This window comes from Agelaius phoeniceus, chromosome 14, assembly GCF_051311805.1.
Source record: "Agelaius phoeniceus isolate bAgePho1 chromosome 14, bAgePho1.hap1, whole genome shotgun sequence".
NCBI classification, from domain to species: Eukaryota; Metazoa; Chordata; class Aves; order Passeriformes; family Icteridae; genus Agelaius; species Agelaius phoeniceus.
The window spans coordinates 2,899,391-2,919,160 of NC_135278.1; the positions used below are offsets into that span (position 1 = coordinate 2,899,391).

The following is a 19,770-nucleotide window of genomic DNA, read 5'->3' on the forward strand; positions in this document are numbered from 1 at the left end:
ATGCAAATGTAATTTTGGGGCAGGCAGTTATCTGTGACATCAGGCAGGACCTTAGTAAACTGTTACCACCAGCACCTGGTAAAACCATTGTTAATCATGTGTAGTAAAGGGACATCAGGGCTAGCAGGAGTCATTTATAGAGCCAGGCTGGGCTAGAAAAGAGAGAAAGAAAGAGGAGGGGAAGGGAGATCAAACAAACCCTGCGAGGAGCAGGATGTCCCAGCAAGACAAAGGCAGGCTGTGAGCATCATGTACGTGAGCTATCTGCTGGATAAGGACAGCAGCATGTATCCAGGACCTGCAAGGTGCACCAACAACAGCCTGCCCGTGCAGAACTTCGTGTCTGCCCCGTCCTACTCCGACTACATGGGATACCACCCCGTGGCAGCCCTGGACAGCCACGGGCAGCCGGCGCCCGCCTGGGGCTCCCACTACGGCCCCCAGCGCGAGGACTGGAGCGCCTACGGCCCAGGCCCTTCCAGCGCCGCGCCCGCTGCCCACATCAATGGCTCGTCCCCTGGCCAGGGCTCCTACGGCTCTGCTGACTACAGCTCCCTGCACCCCGCTGCTGCTGCTGCGCCCTTACCTCCTGTAGATACAATTCATGCCCAGCAAATCTCTCCCAACAGCCAAAGGCACAGCTCTTATGAGTGGATGAGGAAAACCGTGCAGTCCACGTCCACAGGTAGGAGAGCACGGAGGTTTTGTGCTGAGAAGAGATTTTTGCTTGTTGTTGTGTCATTGGGGGGGTTTTGCCAGGTTGCCTGTTCAGAGGGAAGGATTCAGATTATTAAAGATAGATCCTGATTGCTCTGAAGGATTCTCTTGCTAGTGGTTAAATATTGGTTCAGTTACTGGATGCTGGGTTTGGTCAGTTGATTATTTCTTGTGTTTCTTGCTTGACCTTTAATCCTGTGGGAGGTGAAAAGCAGTGTCCTTTCATTTCCCACTTCAGTTATGTTTTTAAAGTTTGTGATATCCAATAGTTGCTTTTCGTAGGAGTTCTATAGATTGGGATGGAATAGGAAGTATTATATTCACAACCACCTATTCTTTGCTTACTTTCCTCAAGTTTTGGAGTACCTAGGAAAAGTTCAAGTAAAACATGCACAGCAGGGGGTTGGCAGTAAGGCTTTCTACCAGAAACAACCCCTCCAAACCTCAGAACACTGAAATGAGACCTGCAAGATCACACAATGAGTCAATGCTTTAAAAACAGGGATGATAAGGAAAGGCTTGCTTCACTTTGTAGTAGCAGCTCTCAGAATATGCAGGAATACAAAGATCCATGGTAACACAGCCTGGTAATACAGCCACAGATTAGGCTCTGCTGCATGACAGTCAAGGAGTACAAAACAATTCTTCAATTGTATTTAAGCAGCAAAAATAAGCCATGAAGCTTGAGGGAAAGGTTCTGTTTGATTGGGAGGAGGAACAAGAGAAAAAGATAAACACTGAGCATCCCTAAAACAAAAATCTGCACCCTGTATATGAAAAAATATTAAACTAGAAAGGGGAGTAGAAAAAGAGGGGAAACTGCCTGAAAAGAACAGAGACATAATCTGCTCTATGAAAGTATTTGATCCTCTGAGGTGCTGAGCAGCTTTGACATGCACTGAGATCAGTAGAAATTAGGGATGCTCGATTCCTCCCCTAAAGAGATGCTCCCAGTATTTCAGTGCTGCATCCCAGGAAGGTTCCTTCTCTTTCTCTCCCTCCCTCCACACCTGCCTGTAAATAAAAGTCTTCAAAGCAGGGACTGAATCAATCTCTGGCAGAAAAGCAATTACTTAAAACAGACATTAGAGAATTGAAAGCAACTGCATAGAAAAGTTGTCTGTATTAAAAGAATGCATCTAATTTGTATGGGCAGAGTCCTGCTCACTCCTGCTGAACACAACTTTAGTTCATGGAGAGTCCACAGAATTCAATAGAGCAATCAGAACAGGCTGTTGCTCTGTGTGAATAAGAATTTTTTTGGGGGAATGAAAAAGTTTGTATTTTTAAAATCTTATTTGTTCTTCACTGAATATTATCCAAGAAAAAACAAAAGAGGGCCTGTTTTGAAAAAAAAAAAACTTGCAGCTTACTTTTGAGGAGTCCTTACAAGGGCAAAAATATTGCTCACTAATTGTGGGATTTACAGATGGCAGAACCCTTGCTCAAAAAAGGCACTGCTCCTCATCCCTTCCTTACCTGCTTTGTGCTCCTGTGGATTCACACCAAGGGAGCAAAACCTGATTTGTTCTGTGCTGTCCCTTTACTAGTGGGACACTGGGACAGATTGATGCAGCACACACACATATAGAGATATATATATATATATATACATAATATAAAATATCACATTCTAACTGCTGCTCAAGAACAACTTAGAGATTTCTAACTTTCCAAATTTCAACCTGCAAAGGTCAGGGCATTCCCAGAAGAGCTGGGAGTGTCTCCTTTCTGGAGTGGTCTAACAAGATACTGAGCATATCTGTGTCCAGAACTGGAGAAATCAGCAGGCCATGGAACAGAGCCTCCCAAATGCCCATGGGCCAGTGGAAGGCTACATTTAAAAGCTACTGAGTGCTGCTTTAGGGAAAAAATCCAGAGGAGGAATTCTCCTGCTGCTTCTTTCCCTCTTCTATATATCAGTATTTCTGCTAGGCCAGGCAGGCTCAGTGCCAGCAGATCTGTTCCACTGGACTTGGTTCCTTTCTCTCCCTTCACTCCTTATCCTCTGTCTTTTCTGTTTAAAAGCAAGGGCACTGCTGTCCTTCATGGTTTCCCAAAAAATGAAATAACTTTAAAATATTTTCCTTTGGGAAAGCACCTGAGTGAGTCTGGTTCTGTACATGCAGGTTTTGCAGTGATTTCAGGGGTGTGAGCAGGCTCACTGCAAATGTTGTTTGCTGTATCATGATCAAACCCCTCAGAATTTTCTTAGATTGAATCCAATTCTTTTCACATCCTTAAAGCTGTCTCTGTTCACTGAGCATTATCCTTCTGTCTCTTTACAAAGCCTTTGGGAATTTCATTAAAGGTCTAGTGTTGCAAGAATGAAGGAATCACACTTATTATTTATTAGCTTTCCTTATTCCCTGTGAATAGATACAGACCACTGTTCTTAATGATGAAAACAATGAGGCTCAGACTTACCTGAGGTGATCACAACAGTGATCATTCAGACAAACTGATTTTGGTATTTATTCCAAAATTAATGATAATTCTGCAAAAGCACTAATTATCAATACTAACACTACCAATAATATTTCACTGGGAAAACAATAATTATTAAAGCAAGTAATTTTTCAAGATATTCTCAGAAGTGTGCAAGAAATGTTCCTGCAATCTTGTCCCTTTAAGGCTGGAAGAGATTCTTGCCAAAGGCTCACTCACTTTGAGCAGTCTGACTTGGAGCAGCTACAGAAACAAGGCCCTGAATCCATGGCATTCCCATCTCCAGAGATTTCATGGTTATCTTCTCTTAGTGCTGCTTTGCAGCCTCATGTCCTGACAGATGACAGACAAAACACTTTATTGCAATTTCTACCACTGCCTCGTGCCCTCCAGCTCTTTTGATACTGTTATCTACACAACTAACCTGAAACAAAGAAATATTTCAAGTTTTACTCTGTAACTTTAAAAACAACATCAGTGTAGAACCATGTAAAGTGTAAATGATGTAAAGTGAAATTTGTGAGGGTATCTGAAACCTCCAGAAGACTTCATTATTTAGAGTGAGATTATCACCCTGATTTAATACTACTAGAACACATTTCCTGCAGAAAAGTCCTGCTGAGGCTTTCATGCATCCTTCTTTCTCTGACTGAAGGAGGGCTGAGTGTCTGTCCCTGCCTTGGCACTGCAGGGATTGGATCAATACAGAGTATGTAGAGTCCAGGGCCCTGTCTCTGCACTCCTCAGGAAAAAGCCAATGTGTTTTGGCTCAGAACACTTGAAGGGGAAGCTCTGAGCACTCAGGATTTTCAGCCACAAACACCCAGAGAAAAGACTCTACTCCAACCCTTACACTGCTCCTGTCTCCTCAACCTCTCCTTGGAGAGGGTGAGCACAGCCAGGACTGCTGGAGCAATTGTAACACAGAACAGAACAAAGCCACAGATAGAAATGTGAGGTGGAAATTCCACACACACAAAAGACATAATTACAGGCAAATTCTTTGAGAGAAAGTAGAATAAAACCACCTTAGAAGAAGCTACAAATCTCGTCCTGTTGATTTCAGGACTTTTATGGAGCTGTGTCATCACTCACACAGGAGTAGACTTGACTTTATGACTGTGTGAGAAAACAACACACACCTGTGGTAAAAGTGTGCCCAAAACACTGAGTTTGAGCAGGGAACTCCCAGGAGAATTTGCTCACAAAGCTGAAAGTGCACCTTAAGATCTGCACTTGTGTTACCATAAAACCGGGTGGGGACACGTTTTGAAACAGGTGAACTGATTCAGAGGAGAGATTTTTCCTGTAGATGACAACTCTCCTATCATTCTTCCTCAGTAAAAATTCACTCTGCAGACACTAAAGACAGTTTGCTGCTGCTGATGACAGGAGGACTGCACTGTAAATGTACCACACTTAGTCTTTGAAGGAAGGAGTTATATTCCCTCAAATGGAAGGAAGAGGAACAAGCCTCCTTAGAGGCCATTCCTGTAAGATGCTGAATGCTAAAGAACACACAACACTTGGGAAAAATCTCAGTTAATCACTTTCCTTTCAGTCTATAGTCATTGGCAATGGGATTTCCCTGGTTTGCCACTCAGAAATCCACTGACATTTTCTGCAGGTCCAGTGCTTCTGACTGTCCAGTCATTGCTTAAAGAGAATAAAAATGACTCTGCTTTGGATGCAATTCCTTCTGTAAATGAAGAAGAAGAGAAAAGTTTACACTAGCAAAGGGAAAACCAGAAATTGGCCAATGAGCTTTATTCCAGAATAGCAGAACATATTCAAAATTGAAAACAGAAGGGAAAATTCAAGTCTGTTGAAAGGTTTCAGTTCTATGATTCTATTCTGTTTTTTCAGCATGAACAATCTGAGCATGTATAAAAGAAGAGATGAGAGAAATGTAGCAGAAAATACAAACACAGAATTACACCGAGTTTCACAAACCTTTAGCACCTAACTTTGCAGTAATGCACAGGGCCAGGACACCTATTTATCACACCAAGGTTTCTGGCAGGAATATTATATAAGATTTGATCTATGTCACATTTTCTAATACAGTGGCTGGTGGGGTTTTTTTAATTTAGCTTTACAGAACATCATGTGCAGCACAATGTTTGTCTTCAAACATTATTTAAAATTACTTTTGCTTCACAGTTTTAATTAATTCAGTGAAATTACCGACTTAAGTCAGAGAGAGTTTGCCCTTTACTTTTCCTACACTTTTAAAATACATAAGTAGTTAGAGTCCTAAACAAAACTGAGGCCTGATCTCTGTCAGTCTGTACCGCTATAAACTCAAAAATTAGCATAAGTTTTTTAATACTAAAGTAACAGAGAGATGCAGGTGGGAACAGAGCATATCCTCAGGCCAGAAGCTGTTTGACATTTCTGGGATGATTTAAGGTAACATCCAGTCACCAAGGACAGCCATAACTTCCTCTGAAACACTGTTAAACCCTGGAATCCAGGCTGCAACGCTTTGTCAGCAATCCCACAGAAATCCCACACTATCCTATCCTAGGACATCTTCAGGCAGCTTCTGATTTTATGAAAGATGCTGGTTTATGATGCTGGTTTCAGTGCCTGCAGAATATTCCTGAAAAGTGAAGAGAGGAGGCTCAGAAAGAGGGCCCAGGGCTGGTTCTAATGCTAATTTATTTTGCTTTGTAAACAAGTTGTGAGGTCGATGGTGGGGTTTTTTTTTTCCTTTCCTGGCCTACATTGTCTGAGGTTTTGAGGCCTATCTGTCATATTGAGGCAACAGACCCTTTTAACACTTCTCTTTGCTTTGATATGCAGCCTTGTCTCTTCCTTCTCCCTCTTTTCTTCAGGAGTTATATTGCCGGAAAGGGTGATGATTTTCACAGCAAATAAAGAGGCCTTCTCCCAGCTTTATTGTCTTCAGAAGAAATACTCTGTGAATTTTATGACCAATGGGAAAGCTGTTCCCTTCCCCCAACTCAAAACTTGGCCAGTCAAAAATTGCCAGAGTGGGTGTGATGGAGCAGCATTGTTCAAGTATATCCCACAAAAAGATTTCCAGCTCTGAAATCTCGGATTTCTTGCTGCTCCAAAGGCACTCCTCAGTAGGCACTAGTGCAAAAAGGGTTTTGACAAAACTCCCTCTTCTTATATAGCTCATTAAACCCAGGAAATCCACTCCCCCAGCACAAAGGCAGGCAGGCTGCAAAGGTGGCTGCTTCAAAGCCCTTTTGTTTCATTTCTCTTCCACCCAAGCACCAATAACCTCTCCAACCACAATTCCATGGTGGGACTGTCCATGCCAGAACATATTCCCTACAGAACTGACCCAGTACTGCTGACTGTAATTTTAACCTGTCACTAATAAAAGATAGATTAATTAATATGGTACAAAGTCAAATGTTGGCTATTTCACTCACCTAAGTGAGGAAAATCTGCAGGATTCCATTCGAGAATTGGATTATTACAAGGACTTTTATCATTGCATCATTGAATTGTGCCATTATGTCCCGAGAAGTGAAGAACATCCTCCCACCATCTATGGGGTGAATCCACCAGTCCCACCTCAAATTGAACTCAGGTAATATTTCTCCTGGAAATAAAATGCAATTGAAATTAAAACCAGTAGGTCTGCAGAACACACTGGAGTGGATCTGCTCCAACAGCTGGAATTCAGAAGCTGAAGCCCCAAACTGTTTAGGGATGGATTCTGTTGCTGCTGTTTGTTAACTCTGGCAAATAAAAGTGTGCTTTGCCTTTGAAAGGAAATGCCATGTGCAGACTAATTCCAGCCCAGCATCCCACAGAGGCAGTAGGAAGACTCTCACTGACATCAAGGAGAGTAAAGGCCTAACAAACTAAAACATGGCTCTGCCAGAGCTGAAAGTGTCTCTTGGAAGACTCTGGCAGATCTCAGCTCCCACTGTCTCTTGTCTCTCACAGTATTACTCCATACATTAAAAAAAAAAATCAAATTATTAAAGACAAGGTTTATTTGACACATCAGAGAATTTTTCTCAGAGCATTTCTCAGAATTTCCTTACTTTTGCTTTTTTACTTTCTACATTATTTACTTAACTTTAAGAAAGAAATTAGATGCCAAAGCTCCCAATCTTCCTTCAAAAAGAATTCAGATATTATCAATTCCACTAAAAAACCTGAGAGCTACTTGTACATGAAAAAAAAGATCTTATGGGAGAAAATTCTGTTTTCCATGTACATTTAATTTCTTCTTCTAAAAAGAAAAAAACAAAACAAAACATAAACAAACAAAAAACCCTACCCCCCCCCAAAAAACCCCAAAACACCACAACCCTCTGCTATTCAGGTAGTAAGGGTTTAAGCACTTAAAACCAGAAACAGGAAGGTTTTTCTTGAAGTTTACCACCTTGTTTTGGCAATAGAAGAACATTTGATATTTGTCTGTGCCTTCTGAATGAGAACAGAGGTCAAGATAAGATCACCTTGTTGCTCTTTTGTGTACTCCATCTTAACAACACAAAGGACACTAAGGAACCATGTTAAACATTTTGTCCCGTAGAATGACCCCAAAGTCTCATTTGAAGAGGAAAAAAACCCTTAACCAAACTACCAGTTAAAGAGATCAAAAGTTAAAAAATATCAAGTGAGGCATTAAAGCACCACAGGTTACCATATGTTAAACAAACAATTTACACTTCCAGTGAAAGAAAACAAATGTCCTGGTATTTATGTGGACTGAACTGAATCACTGCTGTTCCTTAGAGACTCAACAATTCTTACCTTAATGTTCTAAAATTAGCAGCGTTTTTCACTGGATTATCAGTGTAAAATTCTGCTTCCACTGCAGTTCCACAGAGGTGGAAATGCCAGGGAATGAGAATGTCCTGCACATCTTCCCCAGCAGGCAGCACCTTCACAGCCAGGTAACAGATTTGAGACAAAGGACTGAGCAGAAGCCACAGCCTAAGGAGCAATCCCACACCTATTTTCCCTATTGAAATATTCCAAGTTAGCAGGCTGATGGCCTTAAGAAGGGTTGGATGATGCCCAGAGCATTGTAAAGGCACTATGGATGTTCCCCAGGGCTGGAGCATGGGAGCTGAAGGATCAAATTGTGATGAAGCTTTGGTTCTACAAGCCTGGGGAGAGTCCTAGGGAACCCCTGTCTTGTAGGGTGAGCCAGAACCATCCCCATGCAGGCTATAAAAGGATTTATTTACAGCATTGCACTGCCCAGGATGCTCACCAACTCTGGCTCTGGGATCTATACAAATAGTACAAAGAGGAGCAGAACCTGAAGAAATTTCTAATGCAAGCAATAGGTTGGTGAGCCAAAAATTCTTAGAAAGAGCAAAGTCCTGACTGTCAAATACTGGAAGAGGCAAAAGTGACCCTATATGGTGTGCATGGCAAGTGGAAAGCAATGCTAACTTTAAATTTGTTCTATAAAAAACAAAGAAACACCACATCTCCCTCCACAGATGGGGGAAAAACATTAACCCAAGATTCTGCTGTAGTCCTGTAGCCTGAATTCTGCTTTGGGAGCTATGAAGGGGAGTGGGAAGGAGGAGCTGGGTAGGAATAGGCCTTTGGCAGCACTGAGACATGGCCCCTGCAGCTCCTCTCTCCAGCCAGGGAAAGCTGCTGGCTCTGGGGCTCTGTGCCATGGGGATCTACTCAGACACTAAAATGTTACCAATCCATGCCTGAGAATCGATTTCACCCCATTCAAAATTAACTACTATTAGACTGTAATTGTTAGGAGCTTGTGGCACCTGTTTTTTGGGGCATCCCTGTAACCTTGTCAGAAAAAGCTCTGTAAGCAAACAGGAGCTGCTGTGCAAAGCCACACAACACCTGCATCAACAGCAGATGTGTACAGGTACAAACACCTGAGTTCTGTGCATCACCTGGGACAACCTGAACCTGAGGGGGTTCTTCTGCTGCAGGGACCACTGAGGACACAGTTTCACAACCTCCAGCACCACAATGGAATACAGAGCAAAAAAATACTGAAAATATATTCCCTGTCCCAGACAATTCACTGGCTAAATATGCACATCTGAAGGAATGTCCATATAAACACAGGTAAACAAGGAAGCACCAAAAAACTGTAAGATTGTGGTCAGCAGAGATGATAACACTGGTCTTAAAACAACAATAATCCAATTTGTTAAAAATGTGGGAAGCCCTCAGGCTTTGGCTTTAAGCAGGTGCTGATCTCCAATATATTGATTCCCTAAATCATAAACCACAGAGGAAGGGAGCCAGCAGCAGCCTTTTCCATTCTCAGCCTTCTTTCAGAGCAGCCACACATTCTGTCCTCAGAAATGACCCCGTATGGAACCCATAAAATTTCAGCTCCTTGCATCTGTGTTCCCTGGCTCCTGTCATCTGCCATTGCCTTTTAATGCCCTGGATGCTGCTGAGCCGTGTCTGCTCCACTCAGCTGCACCCACAGCTGAAGAGAGGCAGCAATGCTGCTCCCAAAGCAGCAGATGCTGCAGTTCCCTGCCCATTGTGAAGTATTATTGCTTGCCTTTTCTCTTTTTTATGAACTGTCATTCTGAAAATCTATGTTACTGTTCCCTGTGCTGTTATCAGGTCGTGGGCAGACTGTGCCAGACTTGATGGAAAAACACAACCTCCAAACTGCAGTAACAATCACAACGTTGTGGGAATTTTTCTAGCAACAAGAAGTGAGGAATTTTGGAAGCTTTCAGTATTTTCTGTGCAGTAAAATGTCCTTGACAGGCAGGTAAGAGTGTCAGCTGCAGGGACAGAGACAAGAGCAATGCAATACCAGGCAGGATGTTTGCAGCAGAGCTGGGAACAGAACCCAGGTTTCCTGGCTCTTTATTCTTACCAGGAATGCCTTCCCTTTCCCAAATGATAACACAGGGGTGATAAAGAACACGAGAAGCAGTTTATTATCTATTTACTAAGGAGCAAACCTAGTATCTGATGGTATGAACATCTTGTGTTGTAAATCAAAACCCAGTCAAGGGAGTTACTCTGGGTAAGTGCATCGAGAATCAGGCCTAAAATCCCCCCAGATATTTTCAAATGTAAAGCCAGATATTTTGTGGTACTAAAGTGAAAAAATGCTAGCTTGAAGCAATGTGTTCTTCTTTCAAAACAGGTAAAACAAGAACGAGAGAGAAGTACCGGGTGGTTTACACAGATCATCAGAGATTAGAATTAGAGAAGGAGTTTCATTACAACAGATACATTACAATCAGGAGGAAGTCTGAACTTGCTGCAAACCTAAGGCTTTCCGAGAGACAGGTAGAGTATGGATCAGCCATCCAGGCATTGCTTTGAATTTCTGACTGCTGCTGAGGGGATAACTGTATGGTAAATACAGAAATGTTCATGCCTCCAGTAACCAAGCACTGGGTTCCCTTTGCAGCAGAACCCAATCAAGGGCTGTGCAATAACCCAGGAAATGCACACACCATCTTTTTCCCATTCTGAGAAACACGAGCTAAACCACATCACCAAAATCCTGCCTGGATTTCTCTCTGGGCTGTGGCAGCAGGGAGAATTTCATGCTGAACTTTCTAAAGCAGAAGTCCTGGTTCTGCTGGGAACTCAGTGGGAATTCCAGAACCAAATGCAACAAGGTCAGTCTCAGTGGAGATGGAAGTGATGAGCTCAAGTATGGGCAGGACACTTGAACTGTTTTGTTTCCTTGGCTGCCTTGTACCTTTTGTTAAAGGTTTCCTACATACGTGCTACTCCTTTCTCCTGCCCCATTTCCTCCCTTCCAAATTCCACTTCTGTTCCCAGAAGAGAAATCAAAACACAATCCCATGATTAGTTCTGATTCACTATTGTTTGATGGGCTCTGCTGAGCAGGAATTGTCCAGAGCCCACCCATTGGAGCACTGTCCATCCAACTTGAGCCTGGCTCACACAGCCCATGCTGAGCTTACAGAAAGGGAGAAGCAAACACCCATTTTGCAAATATTCCCGAATCTGCTGCTGAATGCCAGGATTTAATTGTTGAAAAAATAAGTTGTTTCAGCTAGGTATAAAAAATACACCGTGTATCTTTTTGCTGGCTGTTAAAACATTCATAATTTGACTTAATAATGCTGAATTTGAATATTATGGCCCTGCTTCTGTAAACAACCAGTGATATTTACTTGAAACTTCCTAGCTCAGTGATAATTCCTGATGGATGTTTTGTAAGTATATTTGAAGAGGAGAAACAAAAATATGTGATCTATTTCTTTGTATATATTGGGGAAACTTGGCAACAGCTTTTGCAATATTTGTTCTTCTTCATCATCATCAATATATCAAAAACAAAATGAATTCCAGTTCATACAACCTACATCTCTGAAGTGTTTTTTTAAAAAGAAATACCTGATAGACTCCCACCACCACCCTTTTGTACAAATTTAAAAACTTCATAATATGAGCACAATTGAACACACACTGTTCTATCCCAAGTTTCTCTGCACACTACCTAAAACTTCAATTGATTTTCTGGAAAAACTTTTTTCCTGCCTCTGCCAAAATCCAAATTTCCCTGGAAGGAATATCTCAAAAGGACAAAGAGAAATTGTTTAAACAAGGAAGGAAAGATGCAATATCTAAGAAAAAAAAAAAGGCAAAGTGAAGCACTGTTAACATAGGAAGGATGCAGAAATAAAGGAGATGATGAGGATGAGAAAGAAGAGAGAAAATCAGACTTCAAGGGAAGAGAAAATTGCATAAAAAAAAGAATTGAAAGAAAGGAGGGCAACAGGTGAAGAACAAGTCAGACAGATGCAGCTGGCCCTGTCAGCTTTTCGTCTGACATTACAGACCTGTTCTTACTTGGACTTATTTGATAATTGGCACATGACCCTGCAGGGCCTACTAATTCCTCCCTGCAGATCTGCTTCCCTAGTTTAACAGCAAACTAGAATAAAAACCTCAACTCACAGGCAGGTAAGAACACTGAAGCCAGAGGGTAATTCTGGAATGTTGGTTTAGTTTTTTTACACTGTTTCATCTTTTCATACATTTTGGCAAATGTATGAGAGAAACTATGAGAATGGATTATCTCTGCACAGTCAGAATGCAAGAGATCTGAGAAGGCTTGAGACTGGTTTAATAGAACATAATTTGGCACTGAAATGATATTCCAGAACTAAGACAACAAAAGGAACTGCCAAACATCTCAGATGGCAGCCTGGGACTAAAGAGACCTGGATTAAATTTACATGGGCTTTGCATGTATTTGAATCCTTCAGCTGTAAAATGGAATAGGAATGCCTCAAGGAGAAGCACCCTGAGACTGTCACAGAGTCCTTAAGATGTTCTGTTTGGCTTCACCAGTGATTTTCTTTTAAAATGCAGCCTGGTAGCCACAGGTGTTATCACCTCTCACTGTTTTACTTCCTCTCCAATCATTATTCTCTTTCCCCGTCCAGTTTCTAACAAAAAATAACTGAACAGGCCAATATTTCTCAGCAAAATATTGATTTTCTTCTCTTTGGGTTATAGAAAACAGTGACAGAAGTGTTTCCTTTCTGTCTGCACAAGAAAACACAACAAACCTGAATGAGGTAGCTTGACTTATTACACTGACTAGACATGATGCAGAGCCACTTCCAAGGATAAACTGCTGGAGTGCACAGCTTTAAACCCAACCCTGGGGATTCACATCCAAAGCCAGTCCAGTGACCACAGAACATTTCACACCTCAACAAGTTCTGCAGTATTTTCAGCTGACCATTACTCACGTTCAGCTCACATCCTCACTTGTCCCACCCTGAAGAAGATCCTCCTTCAGCAGGTCCTTCATGCCTTCCCCAAGGTGTGCCTGTGACAGGGCAGGGACACTGGTGCCACTGCATTGTCTGGGAAGCAGCAGCAGATTCTGGCTCCATCTACAAATGAAGTAGAAAACACTCAGCTACTCAGGCACTGCTAAGACAATATTTTGAATTAATGTTGCGTATTGCAGGTGAAATTCTGCCCAGAAGTGAATTTCCACCGGCTTCCACACTAATTAAGTTGCACCATGCAATCAAGAAAGCTTTTGTGCCTCCGTTTATAGGCCAGTAGCAGATCTTGGCTTGCCCTGACTAAGGCACACAGTTTTCAGTGTAACAACACTTTTTGCATAATTTTGGCAATCACTAGGACACATGAGATCCTGTTGTGTTAAATTTTGTTTCAAAAAATTTAATAAATCAGAGTTCATTCCATAAAGAAATAACAGAACTAAAAACAAAATTCACTTTTTATCAAGCTATTAATAAATATTTTATTACTAGATAGGAAAGATTACCTGTATGGAAAACAAGCAAACAGCTCTGTTGTCTCAGTTTGTCACTGTCTTTCCCAGTGGTCCTCATGCCACTGATTTTCCCTATGACTCTGTGACTAAATACACAAAGGACCACATTCAGTCCTGTAGCAACTGAAAACAATTTCCCTCTGCTCCTCTGCAGGTGAAAATCTGGTTCCAGAATCGCCGAGCCAAAGAGAGGAAAATAATGAAGAAGAAACTGACTCACTTTGACGGCAGCAGCCTGGGCTCTCTGCAGAGTGACTCCGGCTCGGTGAGCCCCATGGCGGGCCCTGAGGCACAGCCTCACCCCGACATGGCCGCTTCGCTCTTCCCAGCGCCGCCGCCGCCGCCCGCCCTGCCCATGGGCGCCTTGCAGCACGGAGGGACCCTGCAGCAGGTGGTGGCCTCGCAGTGAGCCTGCCACGGTGGCACCGAGCCCACGGACCGGCACCGGAGCACTACAGGGCCCGGGGGGGGTCCCCAGCGTGCCCCAGCCCGGGGCACACAGGATTCAAGGACACTAAACCAGAGGCACCGCCAGGTGTGCAGCACAGCACGAGCTCCAAGGGCCAGGAACTGCAGGGGTCCCTCAGAAGGGGATGCCTGTGCCACAAGGCCAGGAGTCCCTCAGGAAGGGGATGCCTGTGCCACAAGGCTGGGGGTCCCTCAGGAAAGGGATGCCTGTGCCACAAGGCCAGCAGTCCCTCAGGAAGGGGGTGCCTGTGCCACAAGGCCGGGGGTCCCTGGGGAAGGGGATGCCTGTGCCACAAGGCCGGGAGTCCCTCAGAAGGGGATGCCTGTGCCACAAGGCCGGGAGTTCCTTGGAAGGGGATGCCTGTGCCACAAGGCCGGGAGTCCCTCAGAAGGGGATGCCTGTGCCACAAGGCCGGGAGTTCCTTGGAAGGGGATGCCTGTGCCACAAGGCCAGGAGTCCCTCAGAAGGGGATGCCTGTGCCACAAGGCCAGGAGTCCCTCAGAAGGGGATGCCTGTGCCACAAGGCTGGGAGTCCCTCAGAAGGGGATGCCTGTGCCACAAGGCTGGGAGTCCCTCAGAAGGGGATGCCTGTGCCACAAGGCCGGGAGTCCCTCAGAAGGGGATGCCTGTGCCACAAGGCCGGGAGTCCCTCAGAAGGGGATGCCTGTGCCACAAGGCCGGGAGTTCCTTGGAAGGGGATGCCTGTGCCACAAGGCCAGGAGTCCCTCAGAAGGGGATGCCTGTGCCACAAGGCCAGGAGCCCCCCTCAAGAAGGGGATGCCTGTGCCACAAGGCTGGGGGTCCCTCAGAAGGGGATGCCTGTGCCACAAGGCCGGGAGTCCCTCAGAAGGGGATGCCTGTGCCACAAGGCCAGGAGCCCCCCTCAGGAAGGGGATGCCTGTGCCACAAGGCTGGGGGTCCCTCAGGAAGGGGATGCCTGTGCCACAAGGCCAGGAGCCCCCCTCAGGAAGGGGATGCCTGTGCCACAAGGCTGGGGGTCCCTCAGAAGGGGATGCCTGTGCCACAAGGCTGGGGGTCCCTCAGGAAGGGGATGCCTGTGCCACAAGGCCAGGAGCCCCCCTCGGGAAGGGGATGCCTGTGCCACAAGGTCAGGAGCCCCCCTCAGGAAGGGGATGCCTGTGCCACAAGGCTGGGGGTCCCTCAGGAAGGGGATGCCTGTGCCACAAGGCCGGGGGTCCCTCAGGAAGGGGATGCCTGTGCCACAAGGCCAGGAGCCCCCCTCAGGAAGGGGATGCCTGTGCCACAAGGCCAGGAGCCCCCCTCAGGAAGGGGATGCCTGTGCACAGGAGCCCTCCGGTCTGGGAGAAGCCAGGGAGTCCCTGGGGAAAGAGAGCCCAGGAGCAGCCACAGCCACTGGTTCCGCTGCAGACACAAAAACCCACCAAACTTGGCCCAGGCAATCAGTCCCACACTGCTGAGGCAGCTGTGCCCGAAAAGGTTCCTGCTCCTCTGATCTCCATAGTACTGATCCCACTCCTGGACTTTCCACATGCATCTTGAGAAATGCAAACCTGGCTGATGGGTTTGACCCACTCAATGGATGGAAAGCCTGGAGCTGGGTGGTTGCACTCACTACATGTTAAGGGCAAAGGTCAGGGATGAGCTTTTTGGAATTTTTTGGGCTTTGATAGGTATGATTTCCAATGCTCCACACACTGGTGTGTGGCACTCTTCCATCTTACTATAAATGGCACTCTTCCATCTTACTATAAATGTTTTGAAAGTATTCTGGAATTGTGAATCTTGGCCCAAGTTCATTTTTAGACAAAATTCATTCAGATTCATTTTGGATCCTAAAAGATAGAGCAAAGCAGGGCAGAAATCTTTTTTAAAAGCATATTTCAAAAAGTGACTGCATTTCCTGAGACAGCAGAGCCCATGGATAAAGATGCAATAATTGCATTCAACCAATTTTAAATCTGGTCAAGTGTTATGAGTTATTGTGACACTAATAAAATTTGAGAAGCCAAATTAATAGAAGAAAACGCAAAAAAATACTTCACTTAAAATAAAGATCTCAGCATTTTTCATGTGGGTCTCAATTCCTGAAGGGCTGATCCCTTCCATACTAAGCAGAATATAGTAGGTAATCAGTACTTAACAATAATCTGGATACTTATTTCCCCAATATGATTTCCAATTGCATGCACAAGATTTCTGTCTGCAAAGGGAAATTTTTTAGAGCACACAAGTGATTTGGGAAGTTATACCCTCATTGTCTAAAGCAGTTTAGGAATTTAGGATGCCTGTCCTCAGTAATTTCCATCAAGGTATCCCCTGAAATCTCTCTGTCACTGTTGCAAAAAAGACTTAGGAGCATTAAGTCATTTAGGCACTACATTCTTGGGTTTGTTCTTTAATTATAACAAATAGTACTATTAGAGTATCAATATGTTGGTGATGTGAAATTACTTGTATATAAAGAGCATTAAAATAAATTACTTTTTTCATAACCATTTTGCAATGTGTATCAACTACTGCAGCAAGTGAACCTGCAGATTTTCATGATTAGTCTGTTCTTGAATTGCAAAATCAAATTTCAAAGAAGAGTGATGGTAAATCAGTTTAGAGAAATTAGAGGAGTGTGGGAAGAGCAGGACGGTTCAGGGAGCCAGCAGCTTTCACTACTTAGGAACTGGATTCATCATTTCATTTGCAAGAAGGACAGTGCTAAACAAAGGTAGAGTTCAATGAAATGGAGAAGGTGCACTGTAAAATTGTGAAATTCCCACTCATTCTTGTCACAGTGGTGCTCCATTTGCTGCCAACAGCACAGGTAACACAGGAGAGGAAAAAGCTGCAACTCAAAGTTCAGCAACAGAAAGTCTCAACTGATTTCTACATGGTAGGAAAAGAGGAACATGACAAAGAGCACACAGGAACAAAAGGGATTTCCCATCCTCATCAATGAGCATTGCAAGCAAACTGCTCTCCCAAAAAAGAGCCATTGGATCTACCCAAAAGAGGAACCCACTGGAAATACACAGCACAGCCATTGTGCTGGCAGAGGGAAATGTCAGAGATCTTATTCACATATACACAGATATGTAACTTAACAGAACTGGAAAAGCTTCAATAGGAAAAGCATCCTCACTCTGGCCAATTAAATGGAATTGTGCTTGCAGACTAGAGAGAAAACAATTTAAAAAAACCCAGATTTAGACTTTCAAAAGGTAAGAATACAGAGGGAAACTTTGTATTTTGCACTGATATACTCTAAGTTAAGACCTAGTTCTAGCTCAGTGATCAGAAGCCTGGCCCCAGGGTTCTGCAGAATCAAGTCCACGGCTACCTATTTTAATCCCATTTTCATGACACAGCTTAATTTCACATTAACATTTCTAAAAGGAAAAAAGTACTTCAAGGAAGAACCTGAAGAAATGTTTCTGAACACAACATCTTTCTCTTTAAAATTATTTAAACATCATTCAAAGAGAGTGGGATCTGGCAGAACGACCTGGTTTATCTTGTTTACATGTAGAAGAGTTATTGAGGAAGATAAGTGACCACTTTGAAGATCTGCTTCATTTCTGCTCCAGTTTGCTGAAAGCATGCTTGCTATAGGTTGCTATGTGTTTCCAATCAGAAGTTGTTAAGTACACAAAATAAGGCTGGATTTTATTTGCAGAAGCACATGTTCAAAGGTTAAAATTTATTGCTCCAAAAGCAGTATCTATAAACCAGGGCAATACCTTAGAGATTATTAACCTTCTAGTTATGCCAGTGGCTGTTTTAAGTAGTTAGGGTTTTTTGTAAGAATTCTCAGCAACCTCTCCAGTTAAGTATTTCCAATGGGCTCTAATCCTTTAAACAGTTGCCCACCAAATCCCAAAGGAGGTGATTTTTCTCTAAGAAGCTTGTGCAGTGCTGTTAACTTGCTGTACTCTGTCCAAATAAAAATAAGAGAGGCAGAAAATTGCAGACAAATCAGCTGAAATTATTTGGGTGCATTTACTGTGAGTTATGAAATACTGGTGCCATCCTCAGGCTAATACTCACTTTCTTCCTGACTTTGGGTATATCAAATAACTCATCACTTTTATCACATCTGAAAACTCAGGACACTAAAGCAGAGTACTCTGAAGATTGATTGGTTGTTAGGGAAGTGCCTTGAAGAAGAAAAGCATACCTTAGGCTACATCACAGGAATATCTAAGCCCTTAATCCTAATTGTGATTAAAAGAACTATCAAGGAATATCCAATTTTCAGAGGAATTCACTAAACTTTAAACCCTGTTTCCCAGTTAGAACTGTGATCTAGATGGTACAAAAAAATCAAGCAAACAGCACCTTCAACCAAATCTTCTGGCAATTAAGCAAAATATACAATTCAGAATTATATTTCTAAAACAAAATCTTCAATTCCCGCTTAGGGGTTATGCAATCATTAAGGGACAATGAGAGAGCATCAGGTATGTGTCACCTTCTACCCAAGGAGGAGTTTCAAAAATACATTAATTGTGGATGTTCCCATAAAAATGAAAAAGCAGATTTCTCTTTTAGCTCCTATGTTTGGTTTGCTGGGGCGGTCCAGGGGCACTGAAATGACACATCCCTGAAAATGACTCACAGTCACATTTCAGATGGCACTGGATGTTAGTTGGACACAATATTGTGCAAAACTCACCAGCTAAAGAAATATGCACAGGTTTTATGATGAAAGTGTTTGCCAGCTGTTTTCATACACAAAGCACACAAATTCTTTCAATTCTCTAAAAAAAAAACCCTGTTAGTAAATGTCTGCCAATAAATGGAGAGGATTAATTCAGATACACCTCTTGGCTAACCAAGGTTCAACAGAGTCCCTCTGAGGCAGCAGAGACCCTCCATGGACAGTAAGCCCAGAGTTAAACTGTGGGGCAGAAATGCCAGGCTGGCAGCACCAGAAAGCTGCAGCTGGCAGGCAAACAGGGAAGGCAATCGATTGCTTTGTTACCTCCTGCAGGAAAGCCAACACCAAATAATGGCTGCAGGATTCACAGGGAGCACCCAGCAGTGCCACCCAGCCACACCTGGGCAGGAGGGATCAGCTCAGTGCCCTGCACTGCGGGGGAAGGCACCAAATCAATGGCAACCGAAGAGCTGCTGCTCATTTTCATGCTTCTGCTAAAGAATTGATTTAGCCTGGGCTTCACACACAGGCTCTGTAACTCCTGCTGAATTCAAGCTGCTTGTGGAGCAGGAAGGAATGCTCTCATTTCTGTCAGTATTGATTTGGAAGCAGAAGTTCAATCATTACAATTTCAGAATGGTTAGACCCTCCTTTAGCTTCAGACCATTCTTTCCTGACAGAACTGATGCAGGTTATCCATTAAATATATTAATAAAACACATTTTTACATTTAGAAATTAAAGATAAGTCATTCACAGCAGTTAGAAAAACAGAAATGGGGCAGAGAGAAGGGTAAATACAATCAGCCCTCTACCAGCCACTTTTCATCATTTTTTCAAAAGGATTTGTTAACAACCAAAACTTCAGAGCATGAAATTAAACCAAATACCATAGAGGAAGGCTTCACAGACAGCTGGCATCTTTATTTCTTCTGTTGCTCTCTTGTGGAGAGCAGATCCCCAGTAGGGATCAGAGACACGGGGCAGAACTGAAATTGTGCTATATCCCTTCTTCCTTTTCCCCAGAAAATTCAGCTCAGCAAGTGAGAACAGCTCGGTCAGCACTGCTCATTGAGCTCTCTGAGCTGTGCCACATCTGCCACGTGCACGTGCTTGCATTTCAAGCCCTGAAAATGAGACCTAAGTAGGGTTCTGTATATTAAAAAAGCCCAATTTAAAAGGGCAAATAAAAATTTCAGAAGCTTTGTGTTTGTTGAAGCTTCAGTAAAAG

General features: G+C 43.5%; 1 protein-coding gene across 1 annotated transcript; it reads left to right on the forward strand.

The window, feature by feature from the left end:
• Positions 1 to 249: 249 nt before the first annotated feature.
• On the forward strand, positions 250 to 13,847 carry LOC129125942 (homeobox protein CDX-1-like). Its single transcript, XM_054641654.2, has 3 exons — positions 250 to 685; positions 10,280 to 10,425; positions 13,593 to 13,847. The coding sequence occupies exons 1-3, from the start codon at positions 250 to 252 to the stop codon at positions 13,845 to 13,847; spliced, it is 837 nt and encodes a 278-aa protein (XP_054497629.2).
• The last annotated feature ends 5,923 nt before the right edge of the window (positions 13,848 to 19,770 follow it).

Bases quoted from the DNA above. Each gene is read 5' to 3' on its own strand.
- LOC129125942 (XM_054641654.2), top strand. From the start codon at position 250: ATGTACGTGAGCTATCTGCTGGATAAGGACAGCAGCATGTATCCAGGA. The intron at 686-10,279 runs GTAGGAGAGCAC...CTTTCAAAACAG, and splicing joins CGTGCAGTCCACGTCCACAG to GTAAAACAAGAACGAGAGAG. The intron at 10,426-13,592 runs GTAGAGTATGGA...GCTCCTCTGCAG, and splicing joins TAAGGCTTTCCGAGAGACAG to GTGAAAATCTGGTTCCAGAA.